This window comes from Camelus bactrianus, chromosome 5 (assembly GCF_048773025.1).
Source record: "Camelus bactrianus isolate YW-2024 breed Bactrian camel chromosome 5, ASM4877302v1, whole genome shotgun sequence".
Lineage (NCBI taxonomy): Eukaryota > Metazoa > Chordata > Mammalia > Artiodactyla > Camelidae > Camelus > Camelus bactrianus.
The window spans coordinates 31,315,826-31,337,446 of record NC_133543.1 but is presented as its reverse complement, the minus strand read 5'-3'; the positions used below and the strand labels follow the sequence as shown (position 1 = coordinate 31,337,446).

The window sequence follows — 21,621 nt, the reverse complement described above, 5'->3', positions numbered from 1 at the left end:
ACTCCAGCAGACATCACTTCTAAAGTTTAACTCCAAAACAATAAAGAGTGAGCCAGTGGAGAAATGTTGCATTTCAAGGAGCCCATGCTAGTCCTAGAAGCGATGAGCAGGAAATTCTTCCTAACAGCTAGCAGAAGGAAAATCAACTGAGAGGTGGAAAATTAAGAGTAAGGACGTGTGCCTGAGCCAATGAGAGCCTGTGACTGAGTGTGAGCGAGTGAGAGAAAACAGGGTTAGGGGCAGTTCTCATTCCATACTAAGGTTTGAAAATAACTCAAGGGAGGTCGATCTGAAAGTTCTCTTGAGATAATTGTAAAACAGTAATCAGTAAGTCAACTTTTTAAAAGCTAGAATGTCATGCATTGTGAGAGCTGAAAAGAAAAGAGATGAAACATTTCAGGTTTGGAGAATGAGTACGTGTGAGTGTGCATGTGTGCGTCTATGTCTGTGTAAGAGGAGGGATGACTTCTTGTTCAATATGGTTCAGTTGATAACTCTTTGAATGCTTTTTTTCTATGAGAAGAATCTACAGTGTTACAAATATTTGCACAGGCTGGTGTATAGCCTCCCCCAGCACAGCCTAAACTCCTCACCTACCAAGGAGTCTGTGACCTTCACAGGAGAAAATACAGGCACAGCATCAGCAAGGAACCTAAGTTCCCTACTGGGAGAAATCATGATTTTGAAGTTATCTTTCCTGGAGCCACTATCCATGTCAAAGTGACTCACGCTGAGCAGAAGTGAGGCAGCATCAGGTTGGAAGAGATGGTTAGCCTCTGGGTTATGATTAAGACGCACGTGCTATGATAAAGTGACAGGCTTTGGACTAATCAAGGGGAGCCGGGCCCGGGAACTGCTGGCGGAGCAAAGCAGAAATGTCATGAGATCAAGAAAGAGAGTGGGAGCTGCTGGATCTCCAAGCAAGAGAATATCATGTAATATTATCTTAAACATAGCTGGTGCTGTCTGGAATTCTGGAAACAAGTATGAAAGCAGAATAAAGACAGTCATAGGTGTCACTTGAGACAACTCTACCAGAGGAGTGGGAAAACTTGTGGGAATGGACAGAAAGGTCATTTGAGAGTATGGTCTGAAGGATAGTCTGATTGTACTCTGATTCAATATTACTAGCTAACATTTCCTGGATACCATGTGCTGGAAATCCGTAAATACATACTTTGTTATGATTAGCATGTCATTAAATTCCTTACAGTCCCCATAGGGAAGATACTACTTTTACATCCATTTTCTAGTTGTAGAAATTGAGGTGAAGAGAGGTTGAGAACTTGCTCAAGGTCTTAAAGGTAGTAAACAGCAGACTCAGGATTTGAATGGAGGTGGTGATGTGCCCTGCAGGTAGAAATTTTAGCTTTGCTGACGAGAGTAGACCTCGCTGAGAAGATAACATGTGAGTGGCAACATGCAGACGTGCCCCTAGCAGAGGGACTGGGCAGTCAAAGACCCTCAATGTACTTGGGGTATTTAAGCAAGAGCCAAGAGACCAATAGGCTTGAATGAGGTGGGCCGGTAGGAGAACCTGTGGGTGACCAGATCATGAAGGGCTTTGAAGAACTCACAAAGCTGTATCATTAAGCCTATCTTTACAAATGGAACCACACTGGACTGAGTGAAAGAAAAAAAACCTACTGAGGACCTAGGAGAGGACATTCTCCCAGAAATGTGGCCAGAATCAGAGTTGGGATTGGGTCGGCCGGAAATTTTCTGCAAGCCCCTCAATGGTAATCAAAAAATGGTGTTGGAATCAACCCAAGAATGTGAAATGAGGCCGGTGTCTCCCTATAAAATGGAAGGCCACAAACCCTCAGTTTCATTAGGATCTATTGATGCCGTGAACCTGATATAACAGCCAGTGAAAACCAGTCACCTATATCTACCTTAGAGGAGAAGGTCAAGATGACCATTCTCCATTGAGGTATTGAGGAGAAATGCTGCATTTTGTTACATATTTTTAAAAGCATCTCTATCCAGCGGGAGCAGGGATGCTCAGGAAGCTGAGTCATGAAGATTGACTGGCTAACTGCTCAGCTTGAAAAGCTTATTGCTTTGAGAAGTGACCTCATAAGGATATGGAAGAAAGAAGTGCAAGTAAAAGAAAAGTTTTAAGGAATAGCAAAAAGACAAGCACCACACTTTCTAACAGAGTTGATGTCTTACCAGTCAATTAATTTCAGCATCAAGGCCCAATTTTAGTTCTGAATCACCTTCTAGTTTTACTTATAAAGGACTTTTCATTAAGCCAAATTAAGTAGATGGAGGTCCGGTTGTTTATTATCCAGAACTAAACCATTCCTACAAAAAGACACCTGTGCAAGCCATTTGGCTCTAGTCAACTATTTTTTTTTTTACAATTTAATTATGAATATAATTAGAATGAGTTAAGAGACAAGCTAGGCATCAGCCGTAAAATTTCTAGTTTGCTAAAACACCACACACACACACACACACACTGATTAAAAAGCAAGCACAACAAAAACCCCACCAAGTCTGTGAGAATGGGAGCTTGCAATGGAAGTGAGTATTTGTAAAATCTACCTTTATTTTAATTTCAAATTTCCTTGAAATGGTGCTGAATATTTCTATACTTCCTTATTTTTACATCTCTGGTTTCTTTGTGGTGACCCTTTAAACTCTGCTTTTTTCTCTTTCTCTGGTCTTAAGGCAATTTGTCACTATCATGCTTTCATGTTTAGCGACTGTTTGTAGTCAAGTGCCTTGCAAGCTCTGTTTCTTTTCTCCCAAAGAGTGTCATCATGGAGTTGATGATGCATCAGAAATAGTTTGACCAAAGGGCAAGATAAAGTCAAGAGTAAAGAAAATATTTGCAAACATACTCAACTGGCTTTTTTCCCCAATTACTTATTAAAATACACTTTGAAGGTAAAATGGCATGATGGCCATAGGAAAAACATTAAGACATGCAATAGATACTTTCTGCCATAGGGCAATGTCTTTAATTTAAATCATTTTTATGAGAATGGTGTGACTGACAGAGTATGATGAGTTGTATTTAAGGACTAGGCATGGGGTCTGTTCTACCTTTGGTGACTATTAGCCAGGATTTTAAAGATGCTCAGTCAACCTTATGCATACCATTTCTCATAATTTGTTTTGCTGCTTAATTAATCAGTGTTTATCAAAATGGGGCATTAAATATTGCCTTCAAATGCATGTGTGACTACAACCTTTAAATTGAAGACTTGTATGCAACATCCTTGCAACATCCTTGTTGTTTCAGTTTATTGCTCTGGCTTGCCTAATCTCTAAGTGTTATATATGTATGTAAATGCAAATATGATATACATTCACATAACAAACATGATACATAATAAACATTATATGTATATGTATCTATCATTTACTTAAAAGAAACTGAAAAAGATGACAGGAGATTGATATTGGAACCACAAAGCTGTTTTGATCATGCAATTAACATTGACTGCATTTCCATGATGGGAAGTATACAGGACATTATTCAGGGGTGGGAGGAAAAGTAATTATTTTCACACACAAAAGGCAAGTTTGGAAATGCTGAATTCAACAAATCAACAAATCCAAACTTAAGAGCACCAAAAGCTGAGGTAAATAAGGTGAACAAAATGAAATTATCAGATAGTCCTTAAATAAATGAGCTTTGGCCCAGGCTTGAGACAAGTCTCTAAGCCTATCCCTCACAAATAATAGATAAAATAATAGATAAAATATCTTGTAAAGAAATTCATGTGTCGTTTCTCTATGTCCCTCTCATCAACTAATCAACCTATAGTTTCACTATTATCTCAACTCTAATGATTGTTTATAGATTAGGGAGAAGGCAGATAAAGATGGATGCATTAAGAACATTTGTTACTTGGAGGTAGAGTAGGTGCCACCTGTAAAAACTAAGAAAGAAAAAAATAGGTAGTAGGAAAAAAAAAAAAAAAAAGGCTCCATAAAGATGTCCAGACCTTAATTCCCAGAGCCTGTGAATGTTACCTTACACAGCAGAAGAGATTTTGAAGATGTGATTAAGTTAAGGACCTTGAGATGAGCAAAGTATCCTAGATGATCCAGGTGGGCCCAGTGTAACCACAAGCGTCCTCAAAAGTGGAAAATGGAGTCAGAAGAAAGTTGGAGGGAGATATGACTATGAAAGAGGGGTCAGAATGATGTGATGTCATGTGATTGCTGCCTGTGAAGCTGGAAAAAAGAAACCACTGGCTAAGGCACGTGGGCTACTTCTAGAAGTTGGAGAAAGCAAGGGAGCATGTTCTCCCCTAGAGCCTCCAGAAAAGAATGCAGCCCTTCTGACACTTTGATCTTAGCCCAGCGAGATCAAGTGTCAGACTTCTGTCCTATAGAATCTTAAGGTAATAAATCATTATTGTTCTAGGCCACTGAGCCCGAGTTAATTTGTTATGGCAGCAATAGGAAACTAACACACATGTCCTCTGGAAAAGAGTGGCTATAACTCAGGAAGCAGAAAGAAATCCCTGTTTGAACACCATGAAGCAGTCCCAGAAGCACCATTCTAATATGAATTAGAATGATGGAAGTCTCTAGAAAGAAGGCATCTTGAAAAAACAAGACCCTGCACAATAGTGGCAGAAAAGAATAAGGGCATTATAAAAGAAAAGAAAGAAAAATAAAAGCAATTACAAACTCCAGAAAAAAATAAAAATAAAAAATCTACAAAAGGAAAGCATGATCCAACTATAAAGGGTACCAAATGTGGTCAAATGTTGAGAAATTGTTGGAGTATAATAAAGTAGGTTCTCTTTGTGCTAGTGAGAAATATCTTTTAAGAAGTGATGGGATTGTGACAGTGAATTCTGAAGAAGGAATCTTTGTGAAACCACTTGGACAGGCAGTGAACAATACTTACAGACTCATATCAATGCAGATATAAATGCTATAGATTAATTTTCTAATTGGTCAAACAACTGCAGACTTAAAACAGCCATTAGAATTTAAAGGAGTTAATGAGCAATGACTGCAAAAGAAAGGAAGAGAGGTAAAATAAAGGGCAGAAGGGAAAATATGCTCACCTTACAAAGGGAAGTTAGGAGATATTGTAGAACGTTGATGAAAACAAGAAACAGACATTTCTATGTATTATTTAATATCCAAATATAATAACATGACTATCAAATATCAGAGGAAGTGAAGTAGAATTAACTGATATTTCATATTAGGGTTTATCTATAGTTGATAGGTCAATAAGTAGAGATCATTACCTAAAGTTATGAAAGTACCACTAGAAGAGATAAAAATTGAAATGGTTCAAGGAGGTTTCCTCTCATGAGTGGGTCTGGGGATGTAAAGTGATAGGGCCCAATCCATCACTTTCCATCATAAACTCTTCTGTAGAATTTGATCTGGTGCATCTTGTAATTTGATACAAGTGAAAAATTTTTAAAAAGATTATTAATAACACTTAAGCTTGAAACAAGTACTCATATGAAATAGGAAAATAAAATTGTATATATCTAAATGAATTTTAAAAGGGGATGGGTGAACAACTGCTTATAAAAAATAATACAATGGAGGGTTAAAAATGTACCCAGAGAGGGCAATATTTAAAGCACTGATGCTTTTAATATCTAGTAGTAAATATGGAAATATTGCTCACTCTTGGAAAGTTCTACTTTATAGCTAATCTAAAACTCCAGTACTAAAATTTCTGATCATTTAATTCTAACCTTGGTTTTAAAAAAAAGACAGAAATGGTGTGATCTTATATAGAATGATATGAGATATATAGGTCTTATACAAAATGATGTAACAAACAGCTATTTGGCAACAGCTAGTTAGTCATTCTACCAGCCAGATTTCTTTTAGATTAACAGTCCCAGAAATGCAGTGTAGGATGATGGAAAGTATTCATGTTTTGGAGTCTGGAGCTTAATGCTGAGCCTAATCTTCTGAGCCATGTGAACTTGGGAAATATTTTGTATCTTGCTTTACTCCTCTGAAAACTGAATTTCTTTCAGATCATTTATTGAGCACCTAATACAGAGTAAGGAAAATGTTATTTTATATAATTCTTGTAGTAACTTTATGAGCTAGAAATTATGTTCCTCATGATTTTTCCACTTCTTTCCTTAGTCCCTTGTGTTATTTTCAGAAATAAATGAAATAATTGTAAAAAATGCCTATGAGTTTTTCTCTTCTTTTGTCCCTTCTCAGGAATTTTAGGAAAATGCAAATATTTAAAATAGAAAAAACACTGTTTGTTGTCTCTTTTCTTTGGATCTGCAGAGGTTCCATAACAAAAGAGATGGGAATAGAGGTAAACTTGGTACATTTCCAAGGATTTAGTTGTGCTGGAAATGTCCGGACCCCCTGCAGGCCTTTAGCCACAAGATTGCATCACCTATCATAAAACTCTAAAGCTGTGTTTTTGTACTGAGTTCACATTTACAGTATTAATAATGCCTTCAGCACAAGTCATTTCCAGGGAATTTAGTCCTTGCAGTCAGTGGGTTAAATCCCCATGAAATAACCTGCAGGTGACCCAGTTGCATTGACCTCAAGTATAGAATTTCAGATCAATAGATGCAGTACTTGGGTTCTGAAATATAAAACAATCGCCAGTGTTTTTGTTACCCCAATGGGTGTTATCAGACAGGGGATTGCTGTGGTAATTGCAGGTTCTTATCTTATTAATGTTTGTTTTTGGTCCAAAAAGAAACTGCTTAAAAAAGTAAATGCCTTCTGTTCCCTTTCCTTGGAATATGCAATGATGACTTGCAAACATATAATAAAAATTAACAGTATTTCAAATAGCACAAATTGTCATGAATTGCTTGTACACGAAATAGTTCCTCTTCAGAGGCAAAGCATTCCAGTTGGATGTAAAATTCTTTTTGGTCTGTTCACCTTTTAAGTCTGTCATGAAAGGGTAATAGAAGATCTCTCAACTTGGGGCCAAATAAAAATGCGGAGCCTTCGCTGGGCTTGGGGTAGTGAGACAGAAAAGGAAAATGTTATAGTTGCATGAACCATGACATGCACTGGCACGGTGTTTTGCCAGTGTCTAACCAAAGACCAGGCACCGCTTCAAGCATTTACACCAACAGAGGGAATTATTTTGACACAGAGAACTGGTTACTCATGTGATGAAGAAGCTGAGAGCCAAATAAGGAAGAGCGAAGTAACCAAGAAACCAGCCCCTGCAGAAAGCCAGCAGCAGGCTGGAGGGGCAAAGGGAACAGGGTCCACATCACCAGCTGAAAGCCGGAACCAGATTGCGCTTGTCCAGCCAAAGCTGAAGACATGGACAAGATGGATCCTCAGGTAGAGAAGCTACCTGAGGCAGATGGGTGGGCAAGGCAGACAGGATGGAGGATAAACTAAAAAAGCTGATTGGTCTTTTCTTTCCCCTCTCTCTTCCATCTACTGCCAGTGGCTTCCACTGATTGCAGCAGCAGGAAGCCAGACCTCAAGAGCCCCTCTGAAACACCGCTGGCTGAGGTCAACCTTCCAATGGTACAGAGCAAAGAAGTGAAGGACGAAGATTGCCAACGAGGCCCAGAGCCAGCATATACAGACATCTCCTCTGGGGAGGTACTTTACCTGGCTGGTTCCTTTTCATAAAAAGCTAAGAACTCATGGATGGGTCTATCGAGGTTCTCACAGTGTAGATTTTAGAAGAGGCAGTGAGAGCTACGATAAAGCCCAGCACTTCTCTGGGACTGGATAGGAACGTCTTTACAGTTTTGAAAGTTTTTTTACTCCATTAGTGCACAGTGGGGTTAAAGTGCCTCCTCTAATGTGGTTTTGCCATTTCCAAGGAACTACATGACCATTTGCCCATTGCTTAAGGTTATTTAAATACGAGCCACAGCTTTGAGCTGACGTAAGAACACAAGAACTAACATCAAGGGTATGACAAAAATGCGTAAGTTAGCAAACACATGTCCCTGTCCAACATCGTATTTCTCAGCCATATTACCCACTTGGTTAGTCTCCATTTTACGTATTAAAAATACTAATGCTACATGAGTTAGGTAAGGCAAGCTTGCTGAGATGGGCTCTTCTTGCCTTGAACAGTGAAGAAAAACTCCCAGCTCTTTGCCTCTACATTACTCTAACAGAGCTCATCTGGAGGAACACTGTTAGCACTCATACAGTATCTTACATTTTTAATGGACTTTCTAAAGCATTATCTCATTCATTCTCACCATAACCAACTTTATAGACATAGGATAAAATCTTGCAATAGTTATCAGTCATAATAGCAGCCTGCCTACCTTAACTCTGCCTTGTTCGGCTCTGACCATGACAGTGTTTCTGAAATCCTGTCCAGTTTAGAGTTGAGTATAGGACAGTAAGTGCAGAGATGGTCCTGCTCTTTACGGGAATACAAAGGACACATCCTCACCTGGGTTTGAGGACCTGCTTCCCATATCTCTTAGGCTAAGGGAATGGCTTGCCTAACATCTTCAGAAACAAGTTAACGAAACGAAGCTTTAGTGATGGGTATCCAATATCACAGCCCTCAAATCAACACATTGTACAAGTATGCTTCCAAATGAGACAACTCTCACTTGAAAATATGGAGACCATGCTGTGAAATTTGTGTGACTTCTTTAAACATATATATATAACCTGAGATAGGTACCTCAATGCAAGAGCCCCCGATTTCTTACCAGAACACTGTCCTAGCATTGTAGGCGATCGTCAATGCTTGTGTGTTCCAAGACAGAATATCAGAATAAGCTGTTACGGAAATTCATGCTTGTTTATTTTTTTTTATTCCTCCTTTTAAAAAGACATTAAGAGGGCCTGGGAACTATAAAATACTGTTCTTCTTGAGAAGCAGAGGGCTCATGAAATAAAAAGTCTGACAGGGGATAAGAGTTCCAGCCTCAATTCAAAACGCACAGTTAAAGCATTGCTACTCCGTTCAACAGCAAAGACAACAACATCTGAAACTGTGAGCAGGCAGCAAGAGAAAGAACTGGGGAGAATAAACTCTGCTTTATTCCTCTTGATATCATTTTGCCAGAGCTTTAAACAAGCGTGAAGACTTTAGTGAAATGAAAAACAGAAAAAAAAGGGCATATTGAGGGGCTGTTTCCAACATGGGCTCCCCAAATTCCCACTCCCCCTAATGGGAACACTGTACACACAGCCATCCAAGATCAGACCTCCTAAGTAGAGCATTTTTTTTCTTGGAGATTTTTCTCATTTGGACTTTAATTAAGCTCCTGCCAGGCTTGCAAGCTTTTTAATTTTACCTTTCTTTCTTCTTTCCTTTCCTCCTTGAATCAGCTTGCTTGCCAGGAAACTTTTTTCAAGCTGTCACAATCATAGTAAGTATACCCTGAGATAAGAAATTTCGAGATGCACTAGAAGTTGCTGCTCCATGAATCAACAGCAGAAGTTTCCTTGCATCTGGAAAGATTGTCATTCATTCATTCATTCATTCATTTTTACTTAAGAATGTGTCTGTATATGTGTTGTGAATGAGAAAATGATAGGAAGGAAGCTTTGAGGAGTGCACGACCACTACTGGCTAGGAAGAGATAGAACCCAACCTCCCGTAAAGCCACCAGTTTAACAGAAGAAACTCACCTTTACTTAATTTAGTAGTCGCACTGTTTGTAAGCAAATTGTAGCCAACTTTTTACTAGTGTTGGTGGGTGAAGGGTGAACAAGCCTAGAGAAGGCGATGCCTCAGTTGATGATTTAACACCTCGTTAATGAAATGCAATATTTAATTCACTTTGGTTCTTTCCCCAAATCCCATTTTACTCAGTTAAACTCACTGTGATTCAGAAAAAGTACAAAGGTAGGGGCTACAGATGTGAAAGGTGACCCCTGTAAAGCAGACTGCATGAAAAACCATTTTCATTTAAGGTAGATGAGTTGAAAACTGGCCACCCAACCTAAATGGGATGCCTTCTTCTTTTTTCTTAATTTTTAAAAATACTCAGATAATAGTGCAATGCTAGAAGTAAGAATAACAGAATAAGCCATCAACAACACAAGAACTAAAATGAAAGCCATGGGGTCTTGGGGATATTGTTATCTGCATGATTGCTATTACCATCATTCTTATCATTTGCTTAATAATAATTCCATGCCACCAGGTTATTCTGCCAACCGCTCCTGTCTGTGAGGTACTTACTGATTGCTTCCACAAACCGCTCAAAGAAGCTGTAAGGGAAGAGCGGCTCAGGCAGCTCCCGGAAAAACATCTTCAGTGCTCCGGTGACAACGTGGATGTCCTCCCACTGGCTGTCGTCCAAATTCAGCTTCTCTTCTGGGAAAACACGAGGAGAAATGGAACAACTGGTTTTAATGAAACAATTACAAGACACTAATTATTATGTTAATGTTTGCCTACTATCATCAGCAACCGTTAACAGCCTTCTGCACCTAGAGGTTTGGTGCTGTGCATGTTTTTTTTTTTTTCCCTCCTTTTTTTCCGTAGGAAGGGAACATTTTCAATGGAATACCATCTGTAGGAATGCAGTGAACAAAAAAACAAGAGACACAAAGAGACAGTGCCATTGACACAGTATGTCAGATACATTTATTCCCATAATGCATCAGTATGAAAATTAGCATCACCGCTCAACGTGATTCAAAGCTATTTGGTTTTGAGGCCGAGGGGCTAAGAGTTGCCAATGATGGCCGGCTCAAGGGACCGGCCTAAAGGCCTTGCTGAGCCAACAGGAGACATATGCTAAACATTGCAATAGAAAATGAGTTATTGCTTTACATGTGTTAGCCTTGCTGTGTACAAGGGAGTAATGGATAACACTTTTTCCCTTTTTTGCTGAATATAAAGTCAGCAAGGAATAGAATACTGAGTGAGAAAGGATATTAATTCCTTCTTACTGCTTCAAAAGTATCTTTTTTTTCCTCAGTTTTCATCTCAGCGAGAAAAATGTGCCCAGGAACAATATCAGACAGAGCCCTGTTGGCCTAGTAGGCTATGCAAAGCTGTCACAAAAGGTAACACGCTAAAGACAGACTGCAAGTGCTTACCAACTCCGCTTAGAAACAGCGGAAATGTCTGCTTGGGAAGCTTGACTGAGTTGAGACATTTAAATATTAAAGAAAATAAAGCCCACAGTAAAGTTCTTAGAAGAAATAAAGAGACGCTGGGCTGTTATTTCCTTCCTTTTCGTCTTCAGCAGGAAAGTCTGGAGTCATTCTCACCCCAAAAGTGGATGCGATAGGGTCTGAAAGTGACATCTTTACCCACAGCTAAAAGGACGCCAGCACAAAAGCATTGCTGCTCAGCACAGTGTTGGTCTTTCTGAAAGTACAGCATAGACAGATTTGGGGTTCCGGGCTTAATGTAAACTAAAGCTAATCATTTTGGGCAACCTGGGGGTTAACTGCAAAGCTGAGGATCCTGGTAAGAACTTAATAGGTATTTGGTCAAATGGAATTGTGCTTCTTTACCGATGTCTTGGGCTCACATTCAGATGCCTGCTTGTGTCAGTTTTATGAATGCAGAGGAGAATTCACACCAAAAATGTAAGAAAAGCTGAGAATTGTCACCGTAGGGAATCTCTGCATGGGCTGTTTTGCTAATAGTGTTCATGTCCTTTTAAAAATATTAGCCGAAATCTTTATCAGATCTTTTTTTTTCTCCTAAATGGATTATTATTCCCAGGGCTAGTAAGTGATGCTCCTGCTCAATAGGATGTTTGCAAAGAGAGGGGATGAAGGTGAATCTGTTTGTTTCAGATGGGCTTTTTTCTTCTTTCCTTTCAGTCTTCATTCCTACCTCAATCGTAACACAATAATTTGATCCACAACAAAATCAGCAGAGGAGACCTTCTTTCTGCCCTGCAATCATTTTTGATTGATTGTATTTCAACAATTAGTCTTTTATTTGGCTACACACTATTGAAATAGGACGACAGCATCTTAGCAGGCCAGCTTTAAACAGTCAACTGTTAACAATAGCATCAAAAAGGGAGACCTGATGGGGTTTACTGTCACTTTAAAGAACGGGGTTTTCACATTGTTGAAATCTGTCAGATATTTTGAAATGTCCCTCTCACTATGGTGCCACACCCCCTGCGTGCCCTTATAATAAAATTGGTTTTACTCCTGATTAAATCATTTTCTCCCTACCCACTACCATACTTCTCATAATGGACCTGTGCGCTCTACAGCTGGTGTTCTTCCCATGGTACCAATTCTTACTTTATCTTTTAAGCACTTTGCTGCTAAGATCTCATGCAGAGTGCTTATGTTTTGTTAAGAGCTTCATTCTTAGAGAAATAGCTTAACACATGTTCTAAAAATGTTGTACAACTTATTGCTTAAAACACATTTAGGAAATGTATAAGTACGGTAGCTTTGGCACTGAACTTTAAGTGGAAACCTAAATACACACATACACACACAACACACACACACACACACACACACGTACACACAACTATTTCTACTAAAAATGTATCACAGAAGTCCCACACAAAATGCCATTTTGGTGCATAAGTTTAAGATCGCCAAAGGAAAGTGTTCAGCAGGTATAAAAGAGAATGATTTTACCTTAAAGCAAGGAAACAAGAACAAATATCTGCTTAACCAAAGGCAAATGCCAATTATGTCTGTCATGTCCACATAAACATCAACAAATTCAACTGATTGTGAAAATGAAATATTTCAATATATATAAAGAAGAAAATTTACCAAACAGTAAATACTATTTGATTATATCAACTCAGAATGCCATATAGTATCAATATCAACTTGTGTTACTTAAACATTCCTATCATCTAGTCTTTATTGAAAAAAGACAATTTGTAGCTCCTCAACAAGTAGCTACACTAAATGATATAGCAAGTAGTTGGAAAAGGGTCTTTTGGTCCATTATACCTCATTTTTGTATTACGTTTTTTCATAACCAACCAACGTTGAGTTTCCTTGTAAACCAGAGGGCTTGAAGGCATATTTTTCAAGGCCACTGTGATTTATCTACACATGCAGTTATGCCTGTATTTACACACCTTCTCATGAATTCAATCAGTTCTGAAGGAAAAGTGACCATAATCCAGTCTCAGTATTAGCAGATATCATTATAAACACATTTTGTAATATTTGATACACATTTTCTAACTAATCTTTAGCAGTGATGATGCCTTACGCGTCTCCCTTTTTCAATAGAGCAGGACTTCTCAATAGTGAAGCACTATGGACACCTGGGGCTGAATCACTCTTTGTTGTGCGGGCTGTCCTGTGCATTCTAGGGTATTCCGTAGCATCCCTGGCCTCAGCCCCCTGGATGCCAGTAGCACTTCCCAGTGCTGCTGATGATAAATATCTCCAGATATTGCCAAGTACCTCCCGGTGGTGCAAAGTTATCTCCAGTTGAGAACCACAACAATGGAGCCTCGAAGAGTCTACAAAAGTTACTCAATAAACATTGATTTATGAAGTTTACCTTATGTAGGCAGGTAACTAGAAAACCAGGCATGTGCATACTGAGATTTCTTTCATATGAACTTAAGAGCTGGTAATTATTACTGATAACATCAAACCATTTTACGGAGCAAAGTTCACATGACTACATTTCAGGGTGCTTTGCCACGAAAGTGACAACCAACAACTATTTAGCTGCTGAACTATCCTAGGGACTGTGCTGTGCACTTTGCACTCATTACGTAACATAATTTTTTTCAATAAGACAGTGATGTCCGTGCTATTGTTATCATCAGCTCCATTTTACAGAGAGGGAAAATGAGGCCTGGGTAGATTAAATAGCTTTTCCATGACTGATAAGCGATAAACCCAGGATAAGGAGCCAGGAAGCCTCCCCTCAAAACCACTACGGTCAGACTAAGCTTGACTGGCAGGAGCTGAAAGGAAAAAGGCCAATGGATAGTAATTGCAAATGGTAGTAGATTGACCATTCCTTCAAAGATAGTGATTTTTACATTTTATCCCTAAATATCTTACTTGAGGCTATGCTTTTACCTGTAAACTGACTCTGATCTTTCATAATTAGTTATTTATAGAAGGAACATGTTCTTATATAAACAGATATAAAGCAAATTGGCGATAAAAAGAAACTGCATGAGGAATGGGACAGAAGATGGAGCAAACCCATATGTGGTGATGGGGTGAAGAGGAAATGTGATAGAGTGAGCAAGAGATTACACAAAATACCAGGCTTGGATCTACCACTAATTCATTGTCTATCTGTTTATTTACTTGTGAAATGAAGATATTTAGAAGGACAGTTGTTGGTATCAAATGAGAAGATGTATCTGAAAAACATATTCAAGACGCCACTATGATGGGGAAGGTGAATAAAGGCCAAAAAGGCAAAATATATTAAGGAAACACTGAGCGAACATCATAAACCATCCTGGTTGTCTTAGGGGATTTTACCTCAGTGTGACACAATTCGTCACATGAGCCCAACAAAAACTTTACATGCTGGAGTCCAGTCAGTCCTGGGAAGGAGTCTGGTTGAATCAGGACACCTCATACTCATCACACTGATAACCTGTGCTGGTTTCTCCCAGCCCTCTAATTAACCTGTTGTAAATTCACTTTGGTCATGGCTTTTGGCTTAAAGCATTTAAGCAGAATTGAAGATAGGTTAAGCTCCAGAATCCAAAGCCACTATGCGACTTTTATGATATCACAAAAAGTGTATTTAAAGATTGTATCCAAACACTCAAGTCCACTTTGAAATGTCCTTTCTTGAAAGGTTTTTGTGTATTTTATTATTTTTAAAGCAGAAACACATATCTATAGCTAAAAGTTATTATATTTGAAAGAAAAAATTTACAATAACTATTAGGAATCATCTTTTTGAAAAAAGAGAATTGAAAGATGGATCTTTGATAGCCACACTAGGTCATGGTCCTTGCCATAGAAAAAGGTACGTCTAAATGTCACTTTTTAATCACCACTTTCCTCTTGTATTAAATATTGCTCTATGGATTGGTATAACCAGAAGTTGCAGTATCAGATCTGATTTTAACTAAACTCACCATGTTCACTTAGTATTGGTTGAAATACAGTTGAAGATAACTTGGGACTATCCAGGATCAAATAGTTACATAAGAATAAAGAGGTACTTCTTTGTGTGTTGAAAAATAAGTGCATTTTTACCTTGTAATTTTTTTTCATGGGACTTTTAAAGCCTTTGTCCAACTTTTATTTTACTGTTGTAATAAAAAAAAAAAAGAGGAAAAGACAGCCTAGATTTCCCAGGATATGGAGAGAATAGCTCTGATTTCATTAATATAGTGACAAGAACCTATTACATCATGAAACTCTCCTAAAGGATGTGGTATCTGCTTCCAGTGCAGAAGACCATTTGGAAACCTTATCTGAAAGGCCTGCTGGGTACATGAAAGTCACATCATGAATGAAAGAGATACCAGAGGGACTATCGATCCAAAAAAATAATAATTGGTTTGGCCATAAAATCAAACTGGAAGATTAGATATAAAAGTGGATAAAACATACTGTTTCTCTATAAAGATATAGCTGATTTTCAGTTTAGCATTTAAAGGAGTGGATCAAAATGAAGTTGGTTGAATCATTGGACTAGCTCAACCTTTCCTGTTGTGTCAGCCCCTTAAAGTGACAGCTCAGTCTAACTTCTGGTGGATTAGAGAGGTTCCAAATTCTCAAACACGGTGATGTAAACCCTGTGCCAAAAGCAGCCTCTTTCCTTGCTGCACTTACTAAAGCCCCTTCCTAAAACATCTTGACTTAACATCATGTTAACATGAGACTTCAGTGAAGACATTATCTGAGAAAACTAGGCCAGTTGACCAGTTAATTTGCTTGTTCACTTAACTTTTATTAAATAACATAGATCGGATAGAGGCTACATACCAGGAACTGCATTTTGTGCTGTTTAAAGCTACAGCTGTTGAGCTCCTTCCTCAAAGGAGAGGGCTTCCCCAAGTGCTCAGAAATATTACTCAAATGAATATAAATTAGGCTCCAGACCCTTTATGTCTTATTTCTGTCCCCTAGAATAATACTCTTCTGACCTTGAAGACAAGCAGGGACAAATTCACCCCCAAAATGTGCTTTATGTCTGTAATGGGCTGAATTGTGCCCCCTCACTCCAATTAACAATTTGAAGTCTCAACCCACCCACCCCCACCCCATACCCCACTAAGACTTTATTTGGAGATAGGGTCTTTAAAGAGGTAATTAAGGTAAAATGAGGTCCTATGGAAGGGCCTTATTCCAATTTGACTGGTATCTTTATAAGAAGAGGAGATTAGGACACAGACATGCACAGCAGGAAGACCATGTGAACACATGGGAAGAAGACAGGCACCTGCAAGCTAAGGAGAGAGGCCTCAGAAAGAAAGCAACTTGTCAACACCTTGATCCTGGTCTTCTAGCCTCTGGAACAGTGAGGAAATGCATTTCCATTGTTTAATTCTCCCCCTGCCCACACTCTGTGACACTTTGCTATGGCAGCCCTGGAAAATGAATACAATGCCCAAAAGTTCTGTGCAGAGAAAGATGTCATGATCCCACAATATATCTAAACACTTCCTCAATACATGGGCTATGCCACACTTACGAAATATGCTAAACCACAGAGACAGCTGTTTAGGTAATTCAAAGTAAATAAAAATAATTATCTAGATTCAGAGAAAGGGTTTGAAGATGGAATTAGCTGAATAATTGCTTGCCTAGTCAGGGTCAACCCAACTCTTTCAAAGGATTTGCTCTACAAACATGCAGGATACTCTATGGCACGGCCCCCGGACAAAGAATAAAATCATGATTGCTATTTTCTTACTCATTCTTTTTTCCAGCTACGACTTCTAGAGAAGAAATACTTCATTGCTGCTATAGCCCAAGACACAAAATACTAGGGAATATTTAAAATGTTCTCAGAAAAACTCAGTGCAAGCCAAATCAACTCTCTATGGCAATGGTATTTATCAAAGAAGGAAGAAAGTGGTTTTAAATATGAAATTTTGTACTCCAAAACCAAAGAGATTTATTCCTCACAATTCACTACAGTGACCTCCAGGAAGCTATTAGGAGGCTTACATTTGAAAACAGTTGTTTTACTGTAAGAGGAGATGACTGGACTTATGTACAGAATGGGCAGTTTTGCCACCAGGACTACAAAAATCCAGCTTTGTGTGGCCTCCTTGAGGTAGGAAGTAGAGAGGAACCAGGAAAATAAGCAGAAATTCTCCAAGATACTGAAACCTTATTAATAAAAGCTTTCATTTCTTAATATCCACTGGGATATTTTGGCATGCCATGTTAACTTACTTTCTATGTACTTCATGCTGTGTATATTTCTTTGGAAATCACTTAAGAAGCCCAAGGCATGCAAATAATGTCACAGGCTAATATGAAATATCTTTAGTTACTCTCTTTGGAGGAGGTGGAGCAGCCCTCTACTATACCCAGTACGGGAACTGAGTCAGGAATGTTTTGTTTTTATTTTTCCTCAGATTTCATTTGAATGTAAATAATAACACAATAAATAGGAACAACTGAAATTTGTGAAGCGAGCACCACAGATGGAAAGTATAACAAATGTGTCATTGCTCTGTGCATTTTTAATTTATAACGGCATAACATAAAACATCTTTCCATCGTCTAAACTCCATGTATAATGCCACCTTATAAAATGATGTTATTGACATTTTGCTTCTCTCCAGGCCTCTAGATTTTTTTGTTTAGGTATCTGGGGAGAGGGAGCCTTGTCCAGACTCTAACAACAATAACAACAATGACAACAATGAATTGACTTTATTTGTAAGGAACATAAATTTTAAAAAAGGATACACTTCATGATACCAATATATATTTCTTTCATTCCTTTCTTACTCAGAGCTTCCAACTCTGCTCTGATTTCCATCCAGTCAAAGGCTTTTTGTACTCTGCAGACACCCTACACAATGGTTCGTTTTATTTGACCGTCTTCTCCAAACAGATTCTGAATTTGCTTGAATTCCGTGGATGATTTCATACATTACATACTCCGAAGGGTAGAGAATCCGTAGGATTAAATTTCAGCAAAGTCATTTTTGAAAGTTTTCTTCGTTATCGGCTCTGAATTTCACCACTATTGCTATTTGTTCTCTCCAAGCTATATTACATTTGTAAATACCAAGCGGAAGGTCGAAACATATCTCATAATGATATCTAGGAAATACATATAACTGAGTCCTATAAATACACACATGTCTGTTGTGGGCATATGCACACTTATAGAGGCTACTTAATGTACTGGTTTCCTCACTTGTCTAACGAGAACTGTCATCACTCCCTCCTAATTCTGTATGAGAATTTAGGGAAGTAATATATATATAAAAGATCTAGAACAGGCTTGTTAAAACATTATCATAAAATTTATTTGGACATTATCTTCTTTGTCAGCCAGACTTCGGCAAATATTTCCTGAATCTAATATAATTTCTGGCTTTTATTATTCCTTTTACTACACTGTTGGTGTACATGGGTTTAGAAGTGGTATCATTTAACAGGAGGAGGACTAGGCTTTTTACTAATTTAGAAGTCTCTTGTCTGGAAAAATTGTCAGGAAGATAGAACTAAAAGGTAAACCAAATAGATAAATTAAGACAGTGCTACTCTCATTCTTTGAAACCATTTTATTCCTAGATAGGACATCTATTAGTTAGTTGTCAATTAAAGATAACCAAAATGAAGAGAAGATTTCTAGCAATTATTAAGGATAATATTTTTAACCTAAATTATCATTATTAATTGATCCATGGGAGTAGTTAAGTAATTTTTCTACTTCATATCACAAGAATAGCCAGAATTCTGCAAAGGTACATACAAAAAGAATTGAGTGAGGAGGATGGATCAGAGTGAGTATATGGAAGAGAAGCAGTGTGTCCAAGAGGCACTGGGAGCAAGGAGTGCAATTGAGAGTTTCCGTTGAGTTAAAATGCTGCATATTTGCTGTGGAAAAACAATATTTTAAAAGAAGTCAAGAAATAAGAGAGAAAAACTCAGGTGCATTTATGACACTATTGCACAGAAGAGAAAGAAGTCTAGAAAACTGATGGCTAGGCATGTACAAAGGGTTAAAGTTCCGAGATAATTATTGTGTATCACGTTTATCATCAGTTCAGCAAAGTCAAAGTACTGTATTTTCCTGAAATTTGTAAAGACCTGCTGGTAGTTGGGAAATGAGAATCCATTTGGATTATCTGACCAGAGATAAGACTTCAATGGTGTTTCAGTATCATGCACTACTTTACTGACTCTACAAAAGGGAATTACAATTAATTGGATTATGCTGGTTTCTGCACGCTGATTGTAAGAAAAGAAAGTATAAAAGTGTAACTATTGCTAACAGGTCATATCTATCATCAACCATGGGATTTCTTTTTTACTTACCAATAAGATTAATTTCTTCTTTACAATCTTTCAATTTGAAGTTGTTTTAATTATAGAGTTTAGAAAATTCAAAGGAAAAGGCAAACCTACTTTCAATGTATTATTAATTGACCTGGTTTTTATTCATCTTTATGATGAGATAAAAAGAAATGGATGGCTTGTTTATTGTTTAGAAGATTTTTACTTGCTAAAGATCCCTTTGCAATCTCCTCTCAATTTCAATTTAATTAAATTTTGTTCATACTGGATTTCTGTAAAGTACTAAGCCTGGGGCTGTATTTCTGGGGATTCACAGAGATGTGGTCTCTGTTTTCAGGAAACATAGTATCTAATAAAAGAATTAGGTCTTTAAACTCTAAACATTATGACATGGCTAAGTGGAGTATTAGATTAAGGTTATGAACTGCTAGATAACATAATATAGTTGACCCTTCTCAGGCACTATTCTAAGTGCTTCGCATGTATTAATTTATTTTATCTTCACATTAACATGCGCTAAAAGTACTATTATTTGTTCAGTTTTACTAATGAGGAAATGGAGGTCCCTAGATTAAGCAGCTTGTCCAAGTTCACTCAGGTATTTAGCTAGCGTCCAGTCAATCTGGCTCCAAGCCTGAACCCATAGTCACTCTGCTAGCACAGGGTATGGACTGGTTCATTCCAACTGGAGTGATAGATGAAATTTCTCTAAGGCAATGGCAGTAAGGGATCCATAGCCTTTTGATGGACTGAGATGCGTAAGGAAGGATATTCTAGTCCAGGGTTATACAAATATGGTTTCAGGACCAGCTATATTGGCATCACATAGGATGTTGTTAGAAATGAAAACTATCAAATCATATGTCAGATCTGCTGGATCAGAATCTCTAGGGTGCAGGTGGCCGTCTGTAATTCATCACTTCCTCCAGTGATTCTGATGCATGCGGGCTAAAGTCTGAGAGCCACTGTTCTAGAAAACTGATATGAAATGGATGAGATTTAATTATTGGCATGTGGCCCTTTTATGGTCAGTGCAAAGATGGGTTACAAAATGTGGTGAGAATTTAGTTTGGAAGTTAGTGGATTGCCTTAACTGCCATGCTAAGAGAGTAAATGTTCTACTTCAGACAAGAGAGAATGATCAAAAGTTTGAGTGGGGAAATAATATCATTCAGGCTGTATTTTAGGGACATAGGTCAGTTGAGAATACCATGATATGTCTGAGGTGAAAAGGCAGGAACATACAAATTATCTTGGAAGCTATTGCAATAACCCACGGCATTATGAAGGCCAGAACTAAGCAGTATTTGTAGAAATGCAAAAAAGAGGCTGAGTATGTGAGGCCTTAAAATTTAATGAAAGTAGTGGTGGTTAAAGGCAAAGAGAATCCAGTAAAACTATTGTTTCTAGCTAGAAGGATGTGGATGTGCTTACACAGTTGTCTTGTATTAGACACCTGAGAAAGAGTGGCTAGGATTTTTCATTCATTCAGTTTGTTCCCAACAAGATGCCAGGGATTATGAGTTTGGTTTGGGTATGGTATGGACATTTTCAGGTGGCAGTGTCCAGCAGACATTTAGGTATTTAAATATGAACCTTAGTAAAGGGGATAAAGATTGGCTAGGTCATCTTGAGAATTATCATCAAAGAGGTAGAAGATGAATAATAGTAACTACAGAAGTGCCAGCAAACGCCATTAGCCTAGCACCTAGCATGTGTCAGTCTCCGTGATAGGCACTTTGCACACATGTTCTTATTTAACTTCCATAGCCACCAAGCAAGGCAGTACTGTCCTCACTGAACATGTGAACATCTAAGGACCAGAGAACTTAACTTGTTCAAGTTCATTCAGGAAGTTAGTTTCACTGCTAAGATTTTTTTTTTGGTACTGTTTCCTCACTTGCAAACTATTTTGCAAGACAACCCAAAATAATAAAAGAGGAAAATGGTCACATAGGAACAGAGCAAGAAGAATGCCATTCAAATTTATGTCTTGGAAGTAAGAATGTAATTATTTTTACATGTGTTTATAAGCAAGCAGCTCCACACTATGATATGAAAAAAATATCTAGCCAACAATATGGATTCTTGTGCTAATAGTTTTAAACTCTCCAAAGGTCAGCATCTAAAGAAATCAGTTTGCTTGACAGGGTAAATTCCACTGTAGTTTTGTCCCTAGAGGAGGTAGCAGCAGTCTTACATACATGGAACGAGTCACATTTTGTGATTCAGGTCATTTGTGCTGCAGAACACCGATCACTAAACCCAGTGCTCCTTGTT

General features: G+C 38.1%; 1 protein-coding gene across 3 annotated transcripts in view; it reads right to left on the bottom strand.

Annotated features, from left to right (window-relative positions):
- ARHGAP15 (Rho GTPase activating protein 15) overlaps positions 1–21,621 on the bottom strand; it is a 575,155-nt gene that overhangs the window by 109,766 nt on the left and 443,768 nt on the right. For all 3 annotated transcript variants that reach the window (XM_074363591.1, XM_074363590.1, XM_074363592.1), the window contains one exon: positions 10,136–10,270. In XM_074363591.1, the coding sequence (XP_074219692.1) occupies positions 10,136–10,270 (135 nt within the window). The remainder of the gene's footprint in view (positions 1–10,135; positions 10,271–21,621) is intronic.